A 17,582-nucleotide genomic window follows, 5' to 3' on the forward strand; every position below is an offset into this window, starting at 1 on the left:
AAGCTGACTGCGCCTCCCCCAGGGTGCTAATAATGTGTTAGCAAATTAAATGTGTTTTGCTGCAGTATTTAATTAATGATGTTGTCTTCATATTGTATCCATGTTAATTGTAAGCTTGATTAAACTCACACAGTTTTAACATGAGCTGGCATTGGGTGCAATGTAATACTAAATGGTCTTCCTATATGGAATTGAAAGTATTTTTCCACCTTTCAGCTTGCACTTTATCACTAAATAGGAGGTTGCTTGTCATATGAAAGGTTTAGTGAATAAATATACTTGCACTGAGGCAGAGTCTTTTAGAAAGAAATCTTGCTAGGAATATTTTGTAATGCAGAGATATGCTTTCTGCTGTTTCCCTGTATGCTTCTGAAATCAGAATGCTCAGAAAGCTGTCAACGGCATCAGATATTGATTGTATTCCGAGAATTCTGATTGGCTCATAGAAGGCCCATAAAGATTGCCATGTGCTATTACTATATGCCGGTGCAGAGTACCAGTTCTTCACATGGGTTCTGTAGACAGACGTAATAATGCTCTCATCAATTGCTGAAAATCAATGTTCCTGTAGGTCGCTGTTCCGAGTCGCTTATCGCCTGCTGTGCTTTGCACTCTGAAGTAAACTGCACTGAAAGTGGGCACGTGTGGTGGCTAACATACCCCGGAGCAGACATGGAGGGGAGGCAAGCATGGGCATGCTGCAGCATAGTGGGACCCACTGTGCAATCTTCCCACCTGTCGGTTCAGAAACAGTGGATCCTAGGGCCTTGAAAAGTGGGTTTCAAGGTACCTTTGAGAACTTTGAAATCCGGGGAAAGTAGTGGGATGTCCAAATGTCATGAAGTCAGTCATTTCCAGGGGGCTAACAATTTTGAAATATTTGCCCCTCATCACACACTTTTGTTAAGTCTAAATGTAAGTTGCTTGACCACATTATTTCCCAGTTCTTGTACAGCAATGTCCAAGTATGTGTACATGTTTTATTATAAGGTTCTAAAGTAATACCCACTGTTAATAACCTCACTTGGAAAATGCAAATCGCACATGATAAAGCAACAGAACAATATTTAAATAAATAATCCTTAAATAATAATTTTATGCAAAAGGCAAATTATTGCATCTTTATGTCGTTCATCATGAATGGAAGTCTTCAAGTACCAAAATACTAATTGATGCAAGCCTTAAAAATCTCAAAAACCATAAAATCAGATTACCGCCACTAAGTACTCAGGCGGATGCAGTTCATAGGTGAGATGTACCTATTCATTCAAGTCTCAGTTGATATAACCCACAAGCTGAGAGTCCTTCCCACTACAGAACCACCTTCCCAACTGCCCGCTTTCGTCCACGTTCACACTACGCTTCCACGACTCCTGTTGAACCCATAGATTCTATCCCAAGCAACACACCACAACTTCAAGCACACTACACGCTACCTGTCTCTACCTTTTGATATTGATATTTTAGTTCTATCACGCTTGTACACAAGTGTTTCAGAGCACAACAAGGCAAGGGAGGGGAACATGGAAGAACAAAAAAGAGATCTTACTAGCCCCAGTGACATTGAGAATGCGCAAGTGCATGGGGGAGGGGGAGGGGAAAAGTGCATGGAAGGGGGGAGAAGTGGAAAGTGCGAAGCAGAGGAGAAACAGATAAATAACAATAAATAAATAATAAATGCAACAAACAGTGGTAGTGCAGCCAGCAATTTGCAAATGCTAGGTTTAAGGCAGCAGACAAGGTAGCTCTGATAAGTGCAGGAAGAAAAAGGGTGTGGCTTTAAGGGTACAGATACAGACCACAGTGCAAGGCATGGCCGGGAGGCAGTGCGGGAGGGTGGCAGATACCTGGGCCCGGATGACAGAGGGTGGCCAGGTGCACAGTGCCAAGAGAGAACAGATCAGCAGGGGGGAGGGGTAGCGAAGGCAGAAGAAAAGAGGAAGGTCTTGAGGTGTTTCCGGAACTGGAGATGGTTCTCCTCTAGTTTTAGAGTGACAGGGAGACTGTTCCAGAGGGAGACCCCAGCTGAAGGCAGAGAACTACCTCCAGCGTGTTTCTTTGAAAAACGACGGACCCTGAGCGAGTTGGAGGTATAGGAGCGAAGAGCTCGAGAGGGGAGGTATTTGTGGAGGGATAGCTGAAGGTATTTTGGACCCAGACCCCAGAAAGCCTTGTGGTCAATGCAGAGGGTTTTGAATTTAATCCTTGCATCCACTGGGAGCCAATGGAGAGATTTCAGAGCTGGAGAGCTAAGATTCCAGGGCTTGAGGCCAAGGACAAGTCTTGCAGTCCTGTTCTGGATTAGTTGCAGAGGGCGGAGAGTAGAGGCAGGTAGACTTAGAAAGAGGCTGTTACAGTAGTCCAACCTAGAGAGAACCAGAGCTTGGGATACCATGAGCTTCTGGGGGAAGGAGAGGAAAGGCAGAGTACCTCTGAGGAGGTGCAGTAGGACATTTGACTTTTTAGAGACCTCAGAGATGTGGATGCAGAAGGAAAGGGTGGAGTCAAAGTTGACCCTGAGGTTCTTAGCCTCGCAGGTCGGGGTAGGACGAGGGCCAAGGGAGTCTGGCCAGAGAGTGAGGGGAAAGGATGGTGAAGGTGTGCCGATGAGGGGGATCTCTGTATTGCTGGCATTCAGACAAAGATCATTGGTGGCACACCAATCGTGAATGGCAGTTAGGCAATCAGAGATGAGAGAGAGAGAGGAGGTGGCAGAGGGCAGCCTGATAATGAGTTGTCATCAGCGTAGCACTGGAAATTTGAGCAGAAAGTGGCAATGCAGTGGGCGAGAGTTGCCAGGTATTGGTTGAAAAGCCAGGGCGAGAGGTTAGACCCATGGGGAACACCACAGGTAGAGAGGAAGATAAATGAAAGGAAGGAGCCAGGTTGGACCTGGGAGGGTCGATCTGAGAGGAAAGAGGTCAACCAGGCCACAGCTTGATCAGTGATACCCAGGTTTTCATGGAGATGGTTGAGTAGGATGGTATGGTTGACCATGTTGAAGGCAGAAGAGAGATCGAGGAGGATGAGGACAGAGGTAATGTTAGATTCAAGGTTAGAGAGCAGATCTTCACAGATGTTCAGGAGAGCAGTTTCTGTGCTTCTGGCAGCTCTGAAGCCAGACTGGTGGTCATTTAGACAGCTGGGATGAAAGTTAAGCTGAGAGATGGCCAATTTTTCCAGGAGTTTGCCCAGAAAGGGAGTAATGGAAATTGGGCGATAGTTAGCTGGACAAGAAGGATCAGCTGTGGGTTTCTTGAGAAGAGGATGCACAAAGGAGTGCTTCAGAGGGGAAGGGAAGGATCCTGAGGCAAAGGAGTGATTGCAAAAATCATCAACGGCTGGACAGCCGCTTCCCTCTCGCATCTTGGGCTGTGCAATGAAAAGCTTTACTCGCCTTGATTATCTCTGCACATGTAAACAAAGGGAAATCAGCACAATATTATCAGAGTTTCTGTCCTTGCTCATGTTGTGAGCTCGGTGGGTGCTGAGTGAAATCTTAAAGGAAAAGGTGATATCAGCTGATTCCTCTATATCACCAGTTATGGGAGAAGACTCTCACACCTTGCCACTGATGCAGGGAAAATCTCTTAACTATTTGAAAACAATCTTTAGTAAGAGGGGAATAACCTAGACATCTGATTGTAATCCATGTTGATATGCTGCGTATGTTCACATTTGATAGAAATACCTGGCAATGTTGTGAGTAGCTGGACAATGTACTACAATCCCCGTCCATGGTGTCAGTGCCTGGACCATTTTTGGAAGCTTTGTTCCAAATAGTGTGAGCACCTGGCTCTTTAATAACAGTACCTAACAATGGCATGGGTACCTGGACATTTGATGGCATACCCTGTGAATGGTATATGTAATTGACCATATGGTTGCAACGTCTGGAAAAAAAGATGTGGGTAACTGGGCATGCATTGTAAGCCTGAAAAACACTGATATTTTACTATATCAGAAATCACAAACTATTGACTTTACCAATGCTTGTTATTTTGAAGCGACAGAAAGGATGGTTGGCCATGCACACCCCCACTTAAGGTTCCTCAGAGTTGGAATATATGTATATGTGTTGGCACCTGCACCACACACATTTCAGGATTCTTTAATTGCAGGGTTGGTAGGCAGACAAATCAATTCACTCATTTGCATGAAAAATGACTCCATAATGGCGATTGAACGGCCCTTCCCCCTATATGCAGGTACTTGATTTAACCTGCACATTCAATATTACAGAAGAGACCACAGTTCAGCTGTGGAGCCTAGTCTTACGCCAAAATTATGTGTGGACCACACACATCACCATGGTTGCACGTTTGCTGAACCCAATATTTTTCTAACATATGGTCTCTATTGACTAGAAGCAGTGAGGTAGAAAATGAGACAATTCTATTTAATATCATCTGCGTTTAGAAAGGAAAAACCAATGTGTTAACCGTCATTCTTGCCAGTTCTTTAAAGTAAGATTATACTGTTTGCTTACCTTTACATATCGGTGGAGGATGACTCCACTGCCTGTTTGCCTGGCACTGTGCTCGCGTTGGTCCTTCCATGACATACCCAGTGTTGCAAGAGAATGACACTACATCGTTGAAGTTGAAGCCACTTCCACTTGTACGGCCATAAATAGGACTACCTGGGTGACCACAGCTAACAGCTGGCAGAGAGACATGCAGGAGAAACAAAATGGAAGCTGTTAAACATTTATACCACTGTACATGTTGTTGCAAAAGAAGCGTGTGATTGTGTTCAATACATGTTGGTTACACATTTAGAAGAGGAAGTGTGTTTGTGTGAGAGAGTGTGTATACGTGGGTGTCTTTTATATAAGGTGTATTTTATATATTAAGTGAGTTAAGGTACGCTGGATCAAAAATGGATCATGTCATGTTTGCTCTTTACATAATTTGGAATGGAAATAACATTCCAGACTTCTTATTTCTGGAGCAGGATTCTGAACGTTAGATCCGGGCCCTTGATTATTTCCACAGCTTCATACGTACACATTGTATGAGGTATGAAGCAGTACATTATTTATTTATTTTCCTGGACGTTGTTCCCATACATTTTAATTGCAAACATAATACTTGGATCCTTTAGGGACCTGCTATAAGAGAAGTCCCTTTAACCTTTTCTGCCCTTCGTACGGGTGCACTTTAGGAATTGGGAGTCTGCTATCTCCTGTCCATCCAATCCCCGAAGTTCCCTTATGACTTTTAAATGTACATACACATAGATGTATCCTGTTAGAAACTATATTTGTAATTGAAGTTGTTGTATGCACACGTTTTCCATATGTTTTTGTAAAGGTTTATAATGATCCACACACAAATAAAAACAAATAAAAAAAAACATATTGACCTTCAATTTATGTTAAATGCAGATTTTTCAGAAGAAATATGGATTAAATGCAGATCCCCCCATTTTGATCATCGCAGCAAATGGAATTTAACCAGGGAATTTGGCATTTGCGGAGGACATTGTTGTCGGTAGTTTTTGTCATTTGTGCGATAATGAACAAAGTATATTCATAAAATGTTAAATGTGGAACAATGTTTGAGGCAAAATGAGTTTGCTGCACTAATTATTGTATAAACAGCAGATATGATGCAGCATTGTTGTGGCACGTTTGTGAACTAGTGTGTATATGTTTATTTCATACTGATCTGTTATGTTATGTTATGTTACCTGAACTTGTATAGCGCACGGTCGCCCTAGGGCATCATGGCGCTGGTGAGGAAGCTATCAAACAGGAAGCACAGTAATAGTCAGAGAGCTAAAATAAAGTAGTTTTCAGGGCTTTCCTGAAAGCCAGATGGTTGGAGATAGACTTGAGTGGCAGTGGGAGGGTGTTCCACAGCCTTGCCGCAGCAATGGAAAAGGCTCTGCCACCGAGTCTTTCCCGGTTATACTTAGGAACCACCAAGAGATTGGTGTTCAGGGAACGAAGGTTGCATTCCGGGATATAACGGACAAATTTGGTTTGAAGAAACTCAGCACCTAGGCCCTGGATTGCTCGGTGGACAATACACAGTGACTTGAACTTAACTCGCTGGGCCACTGGGAGCCAGTGGAGTTGACGAAGCACTGGCGAGATATGAGCTCCATAGGGGGAACCTGTGGCCAGTCTAGCTGCCAGGTTCTGTATACGTTGGAGACGTTGGAGAAGGCCCGTCGGTTGAGCGAGGTATAAGGAATTGCAATAGTCCAACCGTGAGAGGACTAATGCAGCTACCACAGGAGGCCGCATAGCCTCTGGGATCATAGGAAGGACCCTCTTAAGTACCCTAATCTGGTGGTGGGCGGATTGGCAGACCGTAGAGACCTGATTTGTCATGGACAGGGAGGTGGAAAGAATGACTCCTAAGTTTTTTACTTTGTCCACTGGACAGGGCAGGGGGCCCAGTGAGGTAGGCCAAAAAGCAGAGGTCCATAATGACGGGCAGGGAGGGCAACCCACCAACATCACCTCAGTCTTGTCGCCATTAAGCTTGAGCCAATTTTGGTCCATCCAGACACCGACTGATGTCAAGCAGTCATGAAGAGAATCAACGGATCAGGATTTGGGTATCATCCGCGTAGGAATAGCAATTAAGTCCATACGAGCGGATAAGGCAGACCAGCGCCCATATGTAGATATTGAATAGGATAGGGGAAAGAGAGGATCCCTGGGGGACACCACAGGTGAGGGCACAAGGGACAGAGAGAAAAGGGGGCATAGCAAGGGTCTGAGTGCGGTCTGCAAGAAAAGAGGTAAACCAAGCCAGGACTGATCCAGAGATCCCGATTTGTGCTAGACGTGAGAGGAGAATAGGATGGTCCACCGTATCAAATGCAGCGGACAGATCCAGCAGAATCAAAGCTCCAACAACACCTGCGTCCGCGAGTCTGGACATGTCATCTTGCACTGAGACAAGCACACTCTCTGTTCCTCTTCCTGGCCTAAAACCTGCCTGGGCAGGATTAAAGATCTTAGAAGATTCCAGAAAGGAGGAGAGAAGGGGCGTGATCAGAGATTCGAAGAGTTTAGACAAGAACGGGAGCAGGGATATGGGGCGAAAATTAGAGGGGATAGTAGGATCAAGAGACGGCTTCTTAAGCAGGGGAATAACCCTAGCAGATTTAAGTTCCGGCGGAACCAGACCAGACTGGCATGAATTGTTTATAGCCGCTGTGACGTCAAACAGAATGTCTGGGGCAATAGTCTTCATCATACTTGCCGGAATAGCATCCTCTGGAGAAGAGGATTTAATTTTAAGAATCGCTGCTAGAACCTCTGCCTCAGTGAATAGAGGAAAGGTGGACCAGCTGGCAGGGGGGTCAGTGAGGGTGAGTGGCACAAAGCTAGTAGTGCCGGAAGATTGCATAGCGAGAGATTTGGCGATGTTAGATCGTATCACATCGATTTTCGTAATAAAAAACGATGCTAGGTCATTGCATAGCTTTTGCGATGGTTTAACCATCGAGGTAAGGGGTTCAGAGGAGGCGAGTGATTGAACAATAGAAAATAGTGTTTTAGGTTTACATAGAGCACTTTCAATTTGTTGGGCGAAAAAAGTGGCTTTAGCCAGCTTGACATTGGCTAGGTAAGTGGAAAGGCTGAGCTTGTACAAGTCTTTAAGCAAAGGGTCGTAACTAGCTCGCCATTTGCGTTCGGCTTGTCTAAGTAGCAGGCGGGCGTTTTTTAGCTGATCAGTAAACCAGGGCTGAGAGAGTAATCTCCGACTCTGGGTAAGTTTAGGTGGAGCGAGAACATTGGCGGCAGATAGCAGCGATGTTGAGAGCGTGGATAGAGATACAGGTCCCAAGGAGGTGCACTTAGAGATGATACAGGCCCCAAGTGCCTTGGGATCAACTGATCGCCAGGAGCGGAGTAACGTCTTGGGAGGGAGAGCTTTACAGACAGGAGTGACTAGAATAAACGGGCATGAAATCAGATGGTGATCAGACCAAGTCACTGGCTCAATAAGGCCAGGGCCAAGTAGAGCATCGTTGGCAAATACCATGTCTAGAGTATTTCCATGCAGGTGGGTGGGTGCTTGGATCAAAGAACAGAAATGAAGATCAGAGAGGCTATCCAAAAGCAAGTTTAGTTCATCTGATCTTGGGGGGTTAAAATGCAGATTAAAATCACCTAATACCACGAGATTGGTATGCTGCAGGTTTAGGGCGGCAATAAGGTCAGCTAAGTCCTTCCCAAAAGTTCCCATAGGGCCTGGGGGGCGGTAGATAAGCAGAAGGTGGGTGACACATGATGTCGATAACTCACATCGACAAAGGAGGGCTTCCATATTAAGTGTATGTGAGCAAGGTATCTGGCTAACCGTGTACTTGTCTCTAAAAATAACTGCAATGCCTCCACTGCCGCTTGGGGGGCGGGCGGTCATAGTGGGTGATACGGTAATTGGGGGGGAGGGCTTGCACTACCGTAGGTGCCGAGCTCGGTGTCAGCCAAGTTTCGGTTAGGCATAAGAAAGCTGGTTGCCTATTTGTTAACAGGTCCCAGATTTCACCCGAATGAGCGGGAAGGGACCTTGTGTTAAGCAGGCACAGAGTGGGGGTATCCAACGTGGGCTCAATGCTATGAGTACTTCTGGTGGGGGAGGGGGTGGGTGAGGCTGTGTTGTGGTTCCAGCCAACTGGCCACCTGGTGTTGGGGTGAGCCAAGGAAATTAGAAAATTTCTATCTAAGTAGCCCTTCCAGCACGTCCCCGCACGGACGGGCACAGACGGGCTTGCCTTAAGCGCGCCTTCGGCGTGCTGGCGGTGCGCCCGCTGCGCCCGCCCGCTGTTCGGGCGGCCGATCCAGCACATAAGTGCCTGGAGCGGGATGGAAACGAGGCGGGAGGCGGAGGCTGAGCCCAGGGCAAAGAAAGAGGACTGGTGAGTCGTCTGAGCCCAGGGGATTCCCCTCAGCACTGCCGGAAGAATAAGCAGTCACTCGGAGCCTTCAATCGTTCAATAGCTTCATTCATCCAAGCATGTTAAAACACACTACTGCACAGTTGTTATAACAGGAGAACAACAATGAAATCAATAGCGCAATACTTTAAACAAAATACTTTAAACAAAATAGTTTAAACAAAATAGTTTAAAAACCGATTTTAGGAGCTGTCCTCGAGTGGAGCAGCTTCCTCAATGTGCGCGGGCGGCCGATCCAGCACATAAGTGCCTGGAGCGGGATGGAAACGAGGCGGGAGGCGGAGGCTGAGCCCAGGGCAAAGAAAGAGGACTGGTGAGTCGTCTGAGCCCAGGGGATTCCCCTCAGCACTGCCGGAAGAATAAGCAGTCACTCGGAGCCTTCAATCGTTCAATAGCTTCATTCATCCAAGCATGTTAAAACACACTACTGCACAGTTGTTATAACAGGAGAACAACAATGAAATCAATAGCGCAATACTTTGAACAAAATACTTTAAACAAAATAGTTTAAACAAAATAGTTTAAAAACCGATTTTAGGAGCTGTCCTCGAGTGGAGCAGCTTCCTCAATGTGCGCGGGCGGCCGATCCAGCACATAAGTGCCTGGAGCTGGATGGAAACGAGGCGGGAGGCGGAGGCTGAGCCCAGGGCAAAGAAAGAGGACTGGTGAGTCGTCTGAGCCCAGGGGATTCCCCTCAGCACTGCCGGAAGAATAAGCAGTCACTCGGAGCCTTCAATCGTTCAATAGCTTCATTCATCCAAGCATGTTAAAACACACTACTGCACAGTTGTTATAACAGGAGAACAACAATGAAATCAATAGCGCAATACTTTAAACAAAATACTTTAAACAAAATAGATTAAACAAAATAGTTTAAAAACCGATTTTAGGAGCTGTCCTCGAGTGGAGCAGCTTCCTCAATGTGCGCGGGCGGCCGATCCAGCACATAAGTGCCTGGAGCGGGATGGAAACGAGGCGAGAGGCGGAGGCTGAGCCCAGGGCTAAGAAAGAGGACTGGTGAGTCGTCTGAGCCCAGGGGATTCCCCTCAGCACTGCCGGAAGAATAAGCAGTCACTCGGAGCCTTCAATCGTTCAATAGCTTCATTCATCCAAGCATGTTAAAACACACTACTGCACAGTTGTTATAACAGGAGAACAACAATGAAATCAATAGCGCAATACTTTAAACAAAATACTTTAAACAAAATAGTTTAAACAAAATAGTTTAAAAACCGATTTTAGGAGCTGTTCTCGAGTGGAGCAGCTTCCTCAATGTGCGCGGGCGGCCGATCCAGCACATAAGTGCCTGGAGCGGGATGGAAACGAGGCGGGAGGCGGAGGCTGAGCCCAGGGCAAAGAAAGAGGACTGGTGAGTCGTCTGAGCCCAGGGGATTCCCCTCAGCACTGCCGGAAGAATAAGCAGTCACTCAGAGCCTTCAATCGTTCAATAGCTTCATTCATCCAAGCATGTTAAAACACACTACTTCACAGTTGTTATAACAGGAGAACAACAATGAAATCAATAGCGCAATACTTTAAACAAAATATTTAAACAAAATAGTTTAAACAAAATAGTTTAAAAAACGATTTTAGGAGCTGTCCTCGAGTGGAGCAGCTTCCTCAATGTGCGCGGGCGGCCGATCCAGCACATAAGTGCCTGGAGCGGGATGGAAACGAGGCGGGAGGCGGAGGCTGAGCCCAGGGCAAAGAAAGAGGACTGGTGAGTCGTCTGAGCCCAGGGGATTCCCCTCAGCACTGCCGGAAGAATAAGCAGTCACTCGGAGCCTTCAATCGTTCAATAGCTTCATTCATCCAAGCATGTTAAAACACACTACTGCACAGTTGTTATAACAGGAGAACAACAATGAAATCAATAGCGCAATACTTTAAACAAAATACTTTAAACAAAATAGTTCTGACCCATTGTTTGCAACAAGACTGTTGTAAGATTTATGTGCTCGTTTTTGTGTATGATGAAAAGTTTACACAACTGTTGGTATTACAGAAAATGTGCAACAGTGCTGTACAATTCTACACTGGCATTTGCATTTAGGAAATAAAAAATGTCCAGATGCAACAATGTTTCTCTTTAGTGCATTTGCCTACTGACGTTGTGACACGATACCGAATCGGTTTGAACATTTTTTTTTTAAACTTCGACTTTTCTTTGATCTCTTCACTGTGGTTGTAGGGAGGGCACTTTAAAGTTGTGCAATTCAAATCACAACTCCTTTGACCTTAGCATAATGTAAGATGCCTGACAGCAACTACATGTCTGTGATATTCATCCATTTAAGCGTACCTTCTTTGATGATATGAAATAAAATTCTCAAAGATTTCCACTGGAGCAAATAAATAGGATGGTCTTGAGCATGTCTCATTTTCACCTGATTCAAAAGTGAATAAAATGCAGCAAATCTATTGATGCTTGGAACATCTTTAAGATGCTCATGTGCAAATGTGATTTAAAATGATTTGCTCAAATACATCAAAGTGTATTTCCTTCAATTTTAGCCTTTATGATTCATGTAGAAGAAAGCAGGGGAACAGCAATTTACTCCAACTTTTGTGAATCAAGTCCCTAGTGTTCTTCTGAGGGCACTGTGGTGCAGTTAGACAACTGCTTACACACATTGAATACAAGATCAGTCCTGGAAAATCATGAGATGAAATGAAAGCTTGGGGTGTCCCTCCTCTGTGCTGTTTCTCCCCGGACTGCATCATTCTGCTCTGTTCACCTGCCCAGGAAGTCTGATGAGACATAATTGAATGTACAAATATAGCATGTTCACCTCGAACAATCATTTGATTTTATTTCCATTGTTGACGTTTACCTGTTGATTTGGAAATCCCTGTTTAACAAAACTGACGTCTTGCTTAAAGATGATCAATAGAGGGGTGTGCAGTTTCCTGTAACCCTCCACTCACATCCAGCACTGATGTAATGAAGAGCATTGGCACTTAATGCTGATCAATTGCAGAGAACAAAACAGCAAAAGGAAAACATAGGAGGAACCGAAAATGAAACGTTTCAATGTTGCTAAACATTGTATGATGAAGGCTGGCAGGCAAGCTATTAGATGCTGCCGAATGCAGTCTGAGTCGAGCAAACATATCTCTAATCAATATGTAGTTCTGTAGCTAAGATGCGTCCCAGATGGTTCGTGAAAGGGTATTTCAAGTAAAACGAAAAACATTTTTTTTCTTTCCTGTTATGTAACGTAGTAGTGAAAATATGTTTTCAAAATTAAAGCTACAGTTATACATATCATGATAATGGGAGCTTTTATGGGTGGGGTTTGGGTGGACGTCTGCTTGTTGACATGTTTCAAGATGTGTGCTTTTTTTTGTTTTAAATTTTCAGAAAATGGTACACAAAGAACACTTGACCTTGGCCAACACCATGCATATTTCCGTCACAAAATGAAGCAATCCAGACATACATGGAATGAGGCCCAGGACAAAACCGACCTCACAACAAAGAAATATACCAGCAAGAACATGTGTTTTCTCAGGAGACCCTCTCATGGATACATGAGAAGCCTGGAGGCCGTAGTCTTGGGTCCAGGCGTATTCTTGTAGCTATCATGGAAGTTTCTTTTACAAAGCACATCTGTATATGAAAGAACTTTGTAGCTCTACGTTCAGTATGACATGTTTCACATAATTGTAAATTCCAAAATGTATTCAACCAATTATTTAGTTTTGGCATTGGCTCTGCCCTTCGGGAGGTCTAGATTGATGATTTCAGCCATCAGCAGATGTTTGTTTTTACAGGATTATCAGGATTTCAGAAATGGTAGATTGATTACAGCAGCCTACCCAAGAGACAGACCTCTGGTTCTTATAGCAGGAAGATATAAGGTTCCTAATTTCTTTGTGCAAAGTTCCCCAATATGTCTTGAGATCAGTGGGCGAATTGGGGGGCAGCGGTTTGTAATATCCCCTTTTTCTATTATTAGGAGGAGCCACATATTCTTTCTATTGCTATGTTCTAGTGCGCTGCGACCCACATGTTTGGAGGTAGGCGGGGCTCAAAACAGACACATTTCAAGGTGTAATTGAGTCCTCAAATAATTATTTTGCACCACTGAGGAATGTAGATTATGAGAGACACATTTTCCACACCACCACCCAGGAGAAAGGCGAAAACATGGTCAATATTTTAGTTCGACTGAGAAAACGTGCAAAATATTGTGACTTTGATCGATACTCGATGGATGAAGCACTCAAATCACAGGCTATCGCTGGCTGCGAATCACCTGAATTTCGAAAGAAACTACGACAAAAAAGCAGAACGCTGGAAGAAATTTTACAGCTACCAAGAGCAGATTCTTCTTTATCTCTGCAAACAGAGTCGCTTGGCAACATTAAAATAACGCAGTCTGCCTGAGCAGCAATGGTGTGCCCCCCTTCGCACACCAAGAGAAACTACAGAACAGAAGAAGTGCTACAGATGCAAATTCAAATTCCTTCACGTCGGTCCATGCCCGGCCATAGATCATCACTGTGATAAGTGTGGAGGCGAAAACCACTTCCAGTCCGTCTGCAGGAACATTACATTCTTTCAACCAGCAGCAATCAGCGGAGACTTTAGGAGACAAGATGGTCGCCACTCAAGACAGGAAAGCCCTCGACCCTACACGCAACGCTCACCTAACACCAGCAGGCGCCGCTATTAGAGCACATCAAGGGAATCATCACACCACGACAGACAGCGTGAAGGGAAAAGAGACCCTGCAAAGTACACCGCAACAGAAAATCAGATACTTAGACTACTCTCCAGAACGGCGGCGAGAGTCACACTCCTCTTCATCCAGTGGAGAACGCAAGCGAGGATACATCCACGCCATTTGAAATAGCATTGCTGCAGAATATAGCCTGACTTTATTGCTACAATTAAACGGCCAAAGGCGTGAATTCCTGATCGACACTGGAGCCATGGTAAATGTGATTAATGATGAGACATACAAGTCGTTCACCACATAGAAGGAACTCAGCAAAGCAGACACTCTAATCTACTAATACGGGTCAAAAAAAACCCTCAATTGCCGAGGCATGTTCACAGCCACATGCCAATACAAAGATAAACGCCAAAGGATCAAAATCTATGTTATAAGAGTTGAAGTACCAGTAGGAAGCATACCGAGCTTCAGGTCAGCCATCCAAATGAGCCTCATACACATCATGTATCAGATCATGTCGGCATGTACCACCAGTCCCAAAGAAAGTATACTGAAAATGTTTCTGATGCTGTTTAAGGGTCTAGGGAAGTTAAAAGATAAACAAATTAAGTTACACATAAACACCCACATCCAGCCGATGGCCCAACACGACAGGGGCATTCCGATCAACATCCAGAAACATGTAGAAGATGAAATCCAATCCCGGTTGGATCAAGACATCATTGAACCTGCGTCAGGGCCCACACTCTGGGTGTCCCCCATCATGCCAATGACAAAAAAGAACAAGACCAGTATCCGGATTTGCATTGGCATGAGGGCTCCGAACGTAACAATAGAAAGAGAAGGTCATCTCATGCCCAGGATGACATACATGATGCATCTACTTCATGCAGCAAAAGAATTTTCAGAATCGGAGCTAAACAAAGGGTATCATCAGCTTGAATTGCTTCCCGCTTCCAGATACATCACCATGTTCTCGACACACCTGGGACTATTCAGATACAAAAGGCTCAGCTTTGGGGTTTCATCAGCGTCGGAAAAATGTCAGAATGGAATCCACCAAATCATTAAACACATTCCAAACTGCTTAAGTACTATCGCGAAAGCGTCGGAGTTGTCCGAAGACTCGGCTGTCCTATCACTTGATGCAGAAAAGGCATTCGATAGAGTTGACTGGCAATTTATGTTTAAAGTATTGGAAAAGATGGGTTTTAGAATTCAGTTCTGTTCTTGGATTAAACTAGTGTATACCAGGCCTACGGCTGATGTCAAAACTAATGGTCAGAGGTCAACACCTTTTGAATTAGAACGTGGCACGGGACAAGGTTGCCCATTGTCTCCTTTGTTATTCATACTGAGTATTGAACCTTTGGCTATAGCATTGAGAAATGAGGTAGGTTTACAAGGCATAAGTTGTTGGGGAATGCAACAGAAAATGTGGTTATATGCTGATGACTTGTTATTGGTCCTCAAGAACCTAGGTGAATCAGTGCCGGTCCTTATGAACATTCTCGAAGCTTTTCACCAGTGCTCTGGATACAAGATTAATTAGGCAAAATCAGAGGTTTTACCATTAGTGCCGTTGTGTGACAAACAATTCATTACCCGGTTGGGATTCAAGTGTTGTGCTGAAAAACTATTGTACTTGGGGGTTTGGATTTTGCCTAATGTTGCTGATTTTGTGAGGGGAAATATGTTGATGGTGTGCACTACTTTCAAATCAGATTTGAAAAAATGGAGTTTGTTGCACCTTTCCCTTTTGGGGGAAGGTGAATGCTTTAAAAATGGTGTCGACTCCTCGAGTGAATTTTGTTCTGAGTATGATCCCCTTAGATATTGAGAAGCATTTTTGGCGTGAGTTAGATAGACTCATGCAGGACTTTTTGTGGGATAATAAACCTCCACGACTGAAGATTAGCAAACTTCAATTGCCTTTGTCTAAGGGTGGGCTGGGGGTCCCTAATTTCAAGGCATACCATCTGGCTTTTATGTCGCGGAATATATTTGATTTTCTCAAATCGGAACATGTGGATTGGATGTGTGCGGAGTCTAGCCATATAGGCCCTTTGTTGCCTAGGGCCGTTTTGACCAGTAAGCCACTTCGAGCAAGGGTGGAAGGCCTACTGACTAGGAGCTTATGGAACTCATGGGTGGACTTGTGTGAGTGTTTGGGTTTCAACGCATTAAGAGATCCAAGTGCTTCAATTTGGCTGAACCCGAGCATTACACATGAAGGGAAAACTTTGTTCTGGCAGGATTGTTATCTAGCTGGGTGCATTTTATTAGTGATCTGTTCAATGGTTTGAATTGGATGACGGCTAGGGAAATACGGTTGAAGTTTGAAATTCCTACTTTTTGTTTGACAGACTATCGGAAGATCAGGAAGGCGGCAGGGGAGGTGGATTTGGAAAAGAGAATCAACATAGACATGCTTGGTTGGGTGCCTGAAGTGAGTGGATGTGGCCTGGTTAGCTATGTTTATAGACTGGTTGTGTCGAACTATCGGTCTAATGATACTTTGAGATTGGATTGGAATCAGAGAATTGGTGAGGATATTACAGAGGATGATTGGACACATATTTGTGAGAATGTGAAATTTTGTGTTCTTTGAGTCTTGCTGATAGGTCTCGTCAGAAAAAGATTTTGAATAGAACATACTGGACACCTGAGAGAATGATGAAAAGAGGGATGAGTGACAGCTCTGAATGTTGGTCATGTTTACATGAGGTGGGCACCTTGGAGCATATGCTGTGGGAATGCTCGAGGGTGAGAGGCTTGTGGTTTGAGTTTGACCAGATTTGTGAAAAGATTTTGGAGGAGAAGGTTCATATGGATTTTAAGACAATTGTGTTGGGTAGTGAGGATTTGTTGGATGACCTGAGTACTTCTCAGAAGAAATTGATCTTTCGAGGGGCAATGGTGGGGAAGAAACTAATTTTGAGACATTGGAAAGCATCTAACCCTATTACTATTGAGGAATGGATTTCAGAGATGCACTCTTTAGCGGATATGGAGAAGGTGCTGTATTGGAGAGATAAGAAAAGTGCATTATGTAACAAGATTTGGGGTAAATTTCTTTTACTATATTAGGCCAGTTTATTGATTTTTTTGTGACTCCTGAGGGGAAGGGGGTTTTCTGGTGTATATAGTTCTGTTGGCTTTGTTATGATTATCACATGATGTTATATTATGTACATACTGTTTCTCTGTTATGAACTTTTTGAAAATAAATGTAAAAAAAATAAATAAAATAAGCACCTTTAGCGCCCAGTCCACAGGAGGGTATTCTTAATGATCCAGATGAATGTGTTACCATTTATTTATCTATTTATTTATATAGTGCCTTGCCCAGCGTAGATCATTGGGCAGTTCATTCCACGCATTGGCAGCCAATACCAGGAATGATGTACTATTTTGCCTTGTTTTTTTATACACACAGAACTATAAGTCATTGGGCGTCATTCGACTGCAAGGATGGCCGAGGCTTGTAGAACTCTAACCATTATTGGCAAGAATGGACTGGCTGAGAGGTAACAAGGAGTGCGCATGTGGGCTCGCTTGCGATGAAGATCTGCTACATTTTCTGCTGATTTGCCTTATTTTGTATGACCTTAGAATGGCTCAGGTAACATTTTATTAAAAATGTTTTCAGGAAAAAAAAATAAAAAATAAATAAACAAACTGCTTAAACTATAGCAATGACATTTTAATCTTTGGCACCACCCAAGAAATGCATGACGACACTTTAAGAAGAGTATAGATGGCCGTTGAGGATGCTCATCTCACGCTCAACCCAGACAAGTGTGAAATCAGCAAATCAACGTTAACATTTTTCGGGCACATATTTTCAAGCAACGGCCTATAACTGGACACAGAAAAGGTGCAAGTGCTGATGGAGGTTCCCACACCCACCTCTGTGTCCGCATTACCTTAATTCCTGGGAATGGCGAGCTACTGCATGTGTTCTGT

General features: G+C 44.2%; 1 protein-coding gene across 5 annotated transcripts in view; it reads right to left on the minus strand.

The window, feature by feature from the left end:
* CSMD3 (CUB and Sushi multiple domains 3) overlaps positions 1-17,582 on the minus strand; it is a 3,270,409-nt gene that overhangs the window by 382,700 nt on the left and 2,870,127 nt on the right. For all 5 annotated transcript variants that reach the window (XM_069621531.1, XM_069621530.1, XM_069621528.1 and 2 more), the window contains one exon: positions 4,490-4,663. In XM_069621531.1, the coding sequence (XP_069477632.1) occupies positions 4,490-4,663 (174 nt within the window). The remainder of the gene's footprint in view (positions 1-4,489; positions 4,664-17,582) is intronic.

This window comes from Ambystoma mexicanum, chromosome 5q, assembly GCF_040938575.1.
Source record: "Ambystoma mexicanum isolate Mex_15411 chromosome 5q, UKY_AmexF1_1, whole genome shotgun sequence".
NCBI classification, from domain to species: domain Eukaryota; kingdom Metazoa; phylum Chordata; class Amphibia; order Caudata; family Ambystomatidae; genus Ambystoma; species Ambystoma mexicanum.